This window comes from Ovis canadensis, chromosome 22, assembly GCF_042477335.2.
Source record: "Ovis canadensis isolate MfBH-ARS-UI-01 breed Bighorn chromosome 22, ARS-UI_OviCan_v2, whole genome shotgun sequence".
In the NCBI taxonomy this organism is placed as follows: domain Eukaryota; kingdom Metazoa; phylum Chordata; class Mammalia; order Artiodactyla; family Bovidae; genus Ovis; species Ovis canadensis.
In genome coordinates, this window is record NC_091266.1 from 31,027,315 (window position 1) to 31,037,250 (window position 9,936).

At 41.2% G+C, this 9,936-nt stretch overlaps 1 protein-coding gene and 1 non-coding gene across 4 annotated transcripts in view; one reads left to right on the forward strand and one right to left on the reverse strand.

The window, feature by feature from the left end:
- Nucleotides 1-9,936, forward strand: part of PLCE1 (phospholipase C epsilon 1) — a 369,052-nt gene extending 359,116 nt beyond the window's left edge. For all 3 annotated transcript variants that reach the window (XM_069568060.1, XM_069568061.1, XM_069568062.1), the window contains 4 exons: nt 1,446-1,604; nt 3,002-3,220; nt 3,526-3,734; nt 8,673-9,936. In XM_069568060.1, coding sequence (XP_069424161.1) covers nt 1,446-1,604; nt 3,002-3,220; nt 3,526-3,711 — 564 coding nt within the window. In that variant the 3' untranslated portion in view covers nt 3,712-3,734; nt 8,673-9,936. The remainder of the gene's footprint in view (nt 1-1,445; nt 1,605-3,001; nt 3,221-3,525; nt 3,735-8,672) is intronic.
- TRNAE-UUC (transfer RNA glutamic acid (anticodon UUC)) lies at nt 7,434-7,506 on the reverse strand. Its single transcript has one exon. It is a non-coding gene; the product is annotated as a tRNA-Glu (tRNA).

Sequence of the window (9,936 nt, forward strand, 5' to 3'; positions counted from 1 at the left end):
ACATTTGTAGTGCATGGTCATTGTGATATTTTATATGGCAACTTAGAACTTTTCTGTCTTGCTTACCTACATCCTGGCTTTCAGGATTATAAATTATGTCATGTGAGTTACCACCCAACCCCACTCTCCAATTGGTTAAATATATTGTAATCAGTGCAATGACATACTATGGAAAATCTTTAGAAGCTGACATGAAATGATAATCACAATCTTTTTTTAAAAGATATTTCTGATGTGGACCATTTTAAAAGCCTTTATTGAATTTGTTACAATAGTGCTTCTGTTTTATGTTTTGGGCTTTTGGCCCTGAGGTATGTAGGATCTTAGCTCCCTGACCAGGGATCAAACCGGTACTTGCTGTGTTGGAAGGTGAAGTCTCAACCATTGGACCACCAGGGAAGAAGTCCCTGATCACAGCCTTTTAAGTAGAGAAAAAATGAGTTATGAAACAGTGTATGTACTACGGTCTCATTTTATGTAATAAAAATAGAAAATAGTTCTCTCCCCCTCACACATAGTTTGATGAGTGGAATCCAAACACGTCAGCTGTATGTAAATCTTAGGGATCACAACTGTAAGAACAATGAAATGATGGGGGCGAGGCTGTGCAGCTGATTGGTGAGAAGCCCCCGGAGCCAGTCCATTTTGGTCCTGGCTACAGTTTGGCGCCACCTGGTGGTAGTTACCCATTTTGACCTTACTATCAATAGGGACAATTCTGGTTCCTGGGGCTGGTTGGAATTTCCAGGACAATGACACTGATTCTTGTATTCTTCTGGTTAGTTAGCATCGTTTCTGTGCGATGATATGAGATTAAGCTAGAAGCATGCTGGGGACTGGAGGACTTTCCTGCCAAATCCTCCCAGCCTGAGATGGGATTACCTACTGTTTACTTGCCTCACCTCCCCATCGTCTCCATGCTGCTCCCTTGTGGAAGATAACTTTACACGATCCTCTGTCCAAGGGATCCTCCAGGCAAGAATACTGGAGTGGGTTGCCATGCCCTCCTTCAGGGGATCTTCTCGACCCAGGGATGAACCAGTATCTCTTGTGTCTCCTGCATTGGCAGGCGGCTTCTTTACCATGAGCACCACCAAGGAAGCCCATTTGAATTTTAGTAATTGGAAAAATGGCATATTGTCTTTTTTTACAAATTTATCTCTAGCTGATTTGTGAACTCAAAATCCACAGCAAACATGAGCAGATCTACTGGCTTGTTTGGGACCAGACCTTATCAGTGTGTCAACACTAGCAGAAACTTACAGTACTTTTCTCTTCTAAGATGACATGTATATCCTTCTAGGATAGTTTGTGAAATAGTAATTAGTGTATGGGATATCAAGCTAAGAAGTTGTTTCCACGTTACCAAGATCCAGCTCAAATTTTTACTAGATTTTTCCTTTTTCTACGTTATCATTTACTTGACTTGTCTTTTCTTAACATAGAACCTGGAAGAGAAGAGCATTGCACAAGATGACAAGGAGATGCTCCTGAGCTCAGAGGAGGACAGCTTCTTTGTCCAGGTGCACGACGTTTCCCCAGAGCAACCACGCACGGTCATCAAAGCACCGCGTGTCAGCACTGCGCAGGACGTCATTCAGCAGGTGAAGGCCTCCCTGCCCTCCCCCAGCCAGCTCCGTCTGGGAATAAGGTTCTGGAACAAAGGGGACATGACCAGGCAGCATGTGCCTGGTAAGGCTGGCAAATATCCGGTCCTTCAACGATACTTGCCCAGTATATGCTGTGAGTCAGGCTCTCTGGGAAGCCCTGACGGCAGAGCCAGGAGGTGGTTCTGCAGAGCGGGAGCGTCATCGTCCATCACCTAGTGACCGTCTCTCTGGGATCCTTCGACAACATGTAGGACTCTCTGACCCTCTCCCGTTCTCTGGTCTTCTCTCCCCCCTTCTGTGTATATGGCTCCAGAGAACTCTGCTGCCTTCATTCCAAGCCCTGGAGTGGTTTATTAAACACTTGCTTGAGAAGTTAGCATAATGGCTCACTTATGATCTAGATCAGGTTGCTCCAGATGTAAATCCTGGCCCTACATCTTACTAGCTCGGAGAGCTTGGGCAAGACATTTAACCATCTGTGCGTAAGTTACATGGGTGTGCTGGTAAATTGGCTCTCTTAAAAAAAAAAAAAAGACCCCAATTTGTAGCATTTGCCAGTTTCTATCTTGCACATTCCTCACACATCAGATTCCAGTGGGCTCCAGCGCAATGCTGTGTGCCAAGCTACCACACAGGGAAGCATGAAGCTAGCGTAACAGCACTTTCTTAATAGCTGTTGTGAACATTAAGTAAGTACATATAATGGACATTTGCCTAGTATAACACCTAACATGGTAAGCACTACTTAAGTGCTATTTGCTATACTGATTGCACAATAATTTTGTTAATATTAGTCTCTTTAATAGACTTTGAACTCCCCAAACTATATACAGTACCTGGGACATAGTAAATGTTTGATGAGTGAATAAATGCATAAATGAAAGATAAGTCTCAAGAAAAAAGAGAAGTGAGACCAGGTAAGTCTTAAAATGCTTTCAACATCCAACACTCGGATATGACGAGGCAGTGTCGTGCGCCAGAGAGGCTCTGGAGGGTCAAGATTCTGTCCCTCACTGTCTGGGTCACTTTCAGGTCTATGAACTTTGGTGGATGCAGAAAATCTGGCTCAAGTCCTTTTTCTGTTACTAAGCTGTCCATCCTCTGTAATATGCCTGACCTCTTAAGCTTACGCTTCCTTGTCTGAAAAATGGGGGTTGTAACATCTAAATCATGGATGGGTGTTGTGAAGCTAAATGAGGTAATGTCGACAAGTTTGTATAAGCTACAACTGTGAAAATGTAAAATGAGGAGTGGGATGACATGATCTGAAAAGAACCCCCCAGCCCTGTCTAAAAGTCTGTGACATTTTTCCACCTTAAAGTCTCATTTACAGGGAAGCAAGTGTTGGAGATCCTGTGTTTTTATTCTGTTGATCATAACTTACCTTTCAGACCTTATGCAAAGCCAAATATTCCTATAGCATCCTGAGCAACCCCAACCCGAGTGACTATGTGCTTTTGGAAGAGGTGGTGAAAGACACCGCCAACAGGAAATCTTCCACCCCAAAGGCCTCCCAGCGCGTTCTTTTGGATCAGGAGTGTGTGTTTCAAGCTCAAAGCAAGTGGAAAGGTGCAGGAAAATTCATCCTTAAGCTAAAGGAACAGGTGCAGGTAAAGTTCAAGGTTATTTTGCTCTATTTGATTTTCATAACTACAGTATAATCAAATTCAGGAGCTAGTGAAAGCCAGAAGGAAGTTCCCGAGTCAAGGACACTAGTGGAAAGAATGTTGTTTGGCTGTTTTTACTTTGTGGAAAGAAATGTCTTCCCTCTGGGTGTAAGCAGTCCTGAGGTGGCTGGGGGGTGGGGGGTTCCCCTTTTGAAAAAGCTCTACCTACTAGATAGAGAACAACGAAGGGCTCTCTCTGATACAGTCTCTTTAACCTAGTACTAAGGGAAGGTTCTCATTTTCCACAGGCATCTCGAGAAGATAAAAAAAAAGGCATCTCTTTTGCAAGCGAACTCAAGAAACTCACCAAGACTAAACAGCCCCGAGGGCCCACATCACCTTCTCAGGTTTTAGCCTCAGAAAACGTCCAAAACAAGGAAGAGAAACCTGTGGGTGGCTTGCCTTCCAGTGACACCATAGACTACCGACAGTGAGCAAGACGGCACGGTTTACCCAGGTATCCTGAGTCACTGCAGCGTCACCTATACTAAGACATAAGTTTGTACACTTTCTTTTGTCTTTTCCTGGAGGAGGATGTTCCTGAGGCAGGTAGGGATGGTACCCTAGAGAAAGGGGGCTTTGAAGATACACACGACTTCAGCACTGATGATTTCAGATCTCCTTATTTTGTAGATAACCAAAGGCGACAAGAGGACAACAAACTTGCCCAAACTGCAGTAGCTTTATTTCATCAGACATAGAACTGTCTTAATTACTGGTAATTCACATGAACATTCTCAAAGGACTGCTGTGGGTCGTTCTGTTTTCATTCTTTGGATTTTTAGTTTGTTGTTCTTCTAATTTAGCTCTGATTTAGCCTGAACAACCTCCATTTCTTCTGACTCAATGAAAACATTAAAATCTGGCATGCAAGTTGTGATGATTAAAAAGAAAGCAAAATGACATAACAGCCTGAAGTAATCATGCCTTTGGTTGCCAGCTCACTGCTTGGTATTCACATACAGAGTAAATTTCATTGTTTTAAACTATTTAAATGGAACCTGAATTTTTTTAAAAAGCCATGTGAGGAAACCAAACATAGATCTCTTCTTTCACTTAGCTTCTTAATGAACTTAGTTCAGTTCAGTTCAGACACTCAGTCATGTCTGACTCTTTGCGACCCCATGAACCACAGCATACCAGGCCTCCCTGTCCATCACCAATTCCCGGAGTTCACCCAAACTCATGTCCACTGAGTCAGTGATGCCATCCAGACATCTCATCCTCTGTCGTCCCCTTCTCCTGCCCTCAAACTTCCCCAGCATCACAGTCTTTTCAAATGAGTCAGCTCTTCGCATGAGGTGGCCAAAGTACTGGAGTTTCAGCTTCAACATCAGTCCTTCCAATGAACACCCAGGACTGATCTCCTTTAGGATGGACTGGTTGGATCTCCTTGCAGTCCAAGGGACACTCAAGAGTCTTCTCCAACAACACAGTTCAAAAGCATCAATTCTTCAGTACTCAGCTTTCTCTCTCAACTCTCACATCCATACACGACCACTGGATAAACCATAGCCTTGACTAGATGGACCTTTGTTGGCAAAGTAATGTCTCTGCTTTTGAATATGCTGTCTAGGCTGGTCATAACTTTCCTTCCAAGGAGTAAGCATCTTTTAATTTCATGGCTGCAGTCACCATCTACAGCAATTTTGGAGCCCCCCAAAAATAAAGTCAGCCACTGTTTCCACTGTTTCCCCATCTATTTCCCATGAAGTGATGGGACCGGATGCCATGATCTTCATTTTCTGAATGTTGAGCTTTAAGCCAACTTTTTCACTCTCCTCTTTCACTTTCATCAAGAGGCTTTTGAGTTCCTCTTCACTTTCTGCCATAAGGGTGGTGTCATCTGCATATCTGAGGTTATTGATATATCTCCCGGCAATCTTGATTCCAGCTTGTGCTTATTCCAGCCCAGCATTTCTCATGACGTACTCTGCACAGAAGTTAAATAAGCAGGGTGACAATATACAGCCTTGATGTACACCTTTTCCTATTTGGAACCAGTCTGTTGTTCCATGTCCAGTTCTAACTGTTGCTTCCTGACCTGCATACAGGTTTCTCAAGAGGCAGGTCAGGTGGTCAGCTGGCTCTTTCAGAATTTTCCAGTTTATTGTGATCCACACAGTCAAAGGCTTTGGCATAGTCAATAAAGCAGAAATAGATGTTTTGCTGGAATTCTCTTGCTTTTTCCATGATCCAGCGGATGTTGGCAATTTGATCTCTGGTTCCTCTGCCTTTTCTAAAACCAGCTTGAACATCTGGAAGTTCACGGTTTACATGTTGCTGAAGCCTGGCTTGGAGAATTTTAAGCATTACTTTATTACTGTGTGAGATGAATGCAACTGTGTGGTAGTTTGAGGATTCTTTGGCATTGCCTTTCTTTGGGACTGGAATGAAACTGCTGAGTTTTCCAAATTTGCTGGCATATTCAATATCATGGTAATCCAAGTCTATGCTCTGACCAGTAACGCTGAAGAAGCTGAAGTTGAACAGTTCTATGAAGACCTTCAAGACCTTCTAGAACTAACACCCAAAAAAGATGTCCGTTTCATTATAGGGGACTGGAATGCAAAAGTAGGAAATCAAGAAACACTTGGAGTAACAGGCACATTTGGCCTTGGAGTACAGAATGAAGCAGGGCAAAGACTAACAGAGCTCTGCCAAGAGAACGCGCTGGTCACAGCAAACACCCTCTTCCAACAACACAAGAGAAGACTTACACATGGACATCACCGGACGGTTGACATCACAATCAGATTGATTATATTCTTTGTAGCCAAAGATGAAGAAGTTCTATACAGTCAGCAAAACCAAGACCAGGAGCTGACTGTGGTTTGGATCATGAACTCCTTACTGCCAAATTCAGGCTGAAATTAAAGAAAGTGGAGAAAACCACTAGACCATTCAGGTATGACCTAAATCAAATCCCTTATGAGTATACGGAGGAAGTGAGAAATAGATTTAACGGACTAGATCTGATAGAGTGCCTGATGAACTATGGATGGAGGTATGTGACATTGTACAGGAGACAGGAATCAAGACCATCCCCAAGAAAAAGAAATGCATAAAAGCAAAATGGCTGTCTGAGGAGGCCTTACAAATAGCTGTGAAAAGAAGGGAAGTGAAAAGCAAAGGAGAAAAGGAAAGATATACCTATTTGAATGCAGAGTTCCAAAGAATAGCAAGAAGAGATAAGAAAGCCGTCCTCAGCGATCAATGCAAAGAAATAGAGGAAAACAATAGAATGGGAAAGACGAGATCTCTTCAAGAAAATTATACCAAGGGAACATTTCATGCAAAGATGGGCTCAATAAAAGACAGAAATGGTAGGGACCTAACAGAAGCAGAAGATATTAACAGGTGGCAAGAATACACAGAAGAATTGTACAAAAAAGATCTTCATGACCCAGATAATCACGATGGTGTGATCAGTCACCTAGAGCCAGACATCCTGGAATGTGAAGTCAAGTGGGCCTTAGGAAGCATCACTACGAACAAAGCTAGTGGAGGTGATAGAATTCCAGTTGATATATTTCAAATCCTGAATAAAGAACTCAAGGGATTATTAAAGCCCTCTTTTCACCTGTTCCATCATAGAGTTCTAAGATTTAAAATCCTTGAGAGACCAACAGCATGGTGAAGGCATTGTTGCTTATATTACACAGCGGCATCATCTGTCTGCATCACAATCAGGTATTTCTTATATAAAATTATAGCTCACAATTAAAAGAATTTACTGATACCTCTTGATGGGGCCAAATCTGACTTACAAGAGCCCATATTGAGCCGATGTTTAAGAAGCAACCTCCTAAAACAACTGGTGCCCCAGATACACTTACAAAGAAAGCTCTTTCAAAACAAACATAGCGAAACCCAGGGAACCACCTCCTCCAGAGCTTCTGCACACCCCACTATCCCATCAGGGCTATTTAGGTTCTGTATGCAAAGACTCACCAGAAAGAAACCTCAGCACCGTGGCAGCAGTCCACATCATACAGCATCAGATAATACTGAATCTGCACAGAAGAGTGAAACCCTGGGCTGTTCCAGACTCTGAGAAGGCTCAGCACCCATTTTCTGTTTTTGGTACTTCTGGCATTCCACACCCTACCCTTTTTTTTGTAGTTATCTTTATTACCACCTTCCTTCCTCTTAGTTCCCTGACCAGGAATTGAACCCGGGTCCTCGGCAGTGAAAGTGCAAAGTCCTAACCACTGGGCCACCAGAGAATTTCCTGGTATCTTAAAGTTCCAGACTCAACTTACTTTCCTTCTCAGTGACAGTGTCACTGAGACAGTGCCTTCTTCTCTAAGAACTAAGTGAGCTTTAGGACTAAGCACCATGTTGAGCCTCTCCAGCTTTTGGAAAATTACTCATCATGGTAGTGGGTCTATGAGCACACAGTAAAGAGAATGATCAGAATTTCAAATATTGTTCTCCATATCAAGAACTTAGCATCAAATAAATTATACATGTGAAAATGTTATGCACACCTCCCACCTCTTTGTTATAACCTCCGTTAATGATAGAGTGAAATTACACTTGGCAGAGAAAGAGCCCTGCCTGTGCCAGAAGATTAATCAGTACGTAATACAACTCCATTAGAAATCTGACTTCAAAATAATGTGCTTGCTCTAATGAGCATTACTAGTTGCTTATATTTTATGAGAATAGGGAAGGTGGCGGTGATTTAGATGATTGCCTTTGGATTCAATTTTCCTATCATAAGCAGAAATTCATAATCAGTCAGTTGACCTCTTTCCCTAAATTTGGGGAAGGTTCTCTTTAACAGTTATTGAAAGAATAATAGCCATTGGTGCATAGACGTATATATGGTAATATACGTCCCATATTATTAACTTTACAAATAGTGTCTCCAAGAAAGAGCACTTGTGAAAAAAGAAGGGCCTTTCTGTATATGCTCATAAGAAAACAAGTTTAGTATTGTTATTGCTTTATGAGCAACATATTTCATGTTATTTGTTCTGAAATATTCACCTCTAAACTTTCAAGAGTTACCCCCTAATAATAATCTAAGAATTTCTAAACAAGTAATTATTTACCTTAAGTAATATATTTAACCAGTTGAAAGAAGTCCACCTTTTAAAAAAAGAAAAAAAAAAAAGAAAGAAAAGCTGAACAGCTTAATTGTGGTTAAAAAACTTTCTAAAGAATGTGGTGTTCCAGGGCAGAAATAGCCTAATGTTCCACCTCCCAGGAACATCACGTTCTAACACTAAGAGTTTATAGGAAATATTCTCTGCCTCAAACCCAGCCACCAGAGCTGTGGGTTTCTGTTGGTTAACACCCCTAAACCTTGCTACACTGTGAATTGTTCCTGCTGCTTCACTTTGAAGATATTAATACTAATAAGCCTATGTATACAACTTTACAGGTGAAGATCTTTTGGCAAGAAGTTAAAATCAAGAAGGAACATAATGGAGACAAATATAATTCCCTTATTTTCATAAACGAAACTGGAAACTTATGATTTCTGAACTCTTGATACAAGGTCTACGCTGAGATCAAGCAAAATGGTACAGGGCTTGCTATCAACTGGCTTCCTGCTGAATGAAGCAAAGAAGCCCAGCAGACTGCCATTTTACACGTCAACAGTTGGAAAAACCACCGCTAAGCTTGCAATAATTGACTTAGAACAGGAGTCAGCAAACTTTTGTAAAGGGCTAGTCAGTAAATATCTTCGTTCTTATGGGCCAAACGGTCTCTGTAGCAATGGCTCAGCTTAATGCAGAAGCAGCCATAGACGATACATACATGACTGAACGTGGCTGTGATCCAAGAAAACTATTTAAAGACAGTGGAATTGGAATGGTATGTCATTTTCCCATGGCATAAATATTCCTCTTCGGATTTTTTGAAAAATCATTTTAAAATGTAAACTATTCTTAGTTCAACAGCCACACAAAAGCAGGTGGCAGGCTGGGATTTGGCTCAAGGGCCACAGTTCGCTGACCTGACTTAGAAAACTGGGAACAAGATGCACAGAGGTAAGAAATCAAGCAGGCTAGTTTAGTCATACCTATTATGGATAAGAATTGGAAGCTTTGGGGCATTGCAGGTGTAAATATGTCCTCTAGGACTCATTAAAAAGTAATGCAACTTACTCTCTATATTGTGTACCATTGTGAACTCCTCTATAGTGTTTCTTTTTACATATAGAATGATGTTGGGTTTTTTATGTTTATTGCTTATATTCACAGACTTTTGGTTTCTACAAAATGAATTTAGAATAACGTATCTACTGAGTTGTGGCATCTTAGTAAGAAACTTAACCATGTTTCTAACGCAAAAGTAGACTGAGTTGGTGTTTATTTATTTTACGAGGTTTGTACTGACACTGTACCTATGTATTTATTATACATAGCTTTCTTGATATTGCTTGCAGATTAGAAGCATTAGTGGTTCTATTTCACTATTTGAAAACAAATCTCCTTAAAAGAAAATGTATACCCTGAATACCTGAAATAGGCCAGAATTTCATGTAACTTGCCATTTAATGTAAATTATTTTTAAAACCTTGCTGTTTAAGACTATCATGTAAGTGTAAAGGATTCGTCTTGTTCTTGGCACGAAGCAAATTGTGACTTTTCACATGAAATGTGTTCCTCTAAAGTAAAATCCAAATTTTATCTTTCTAA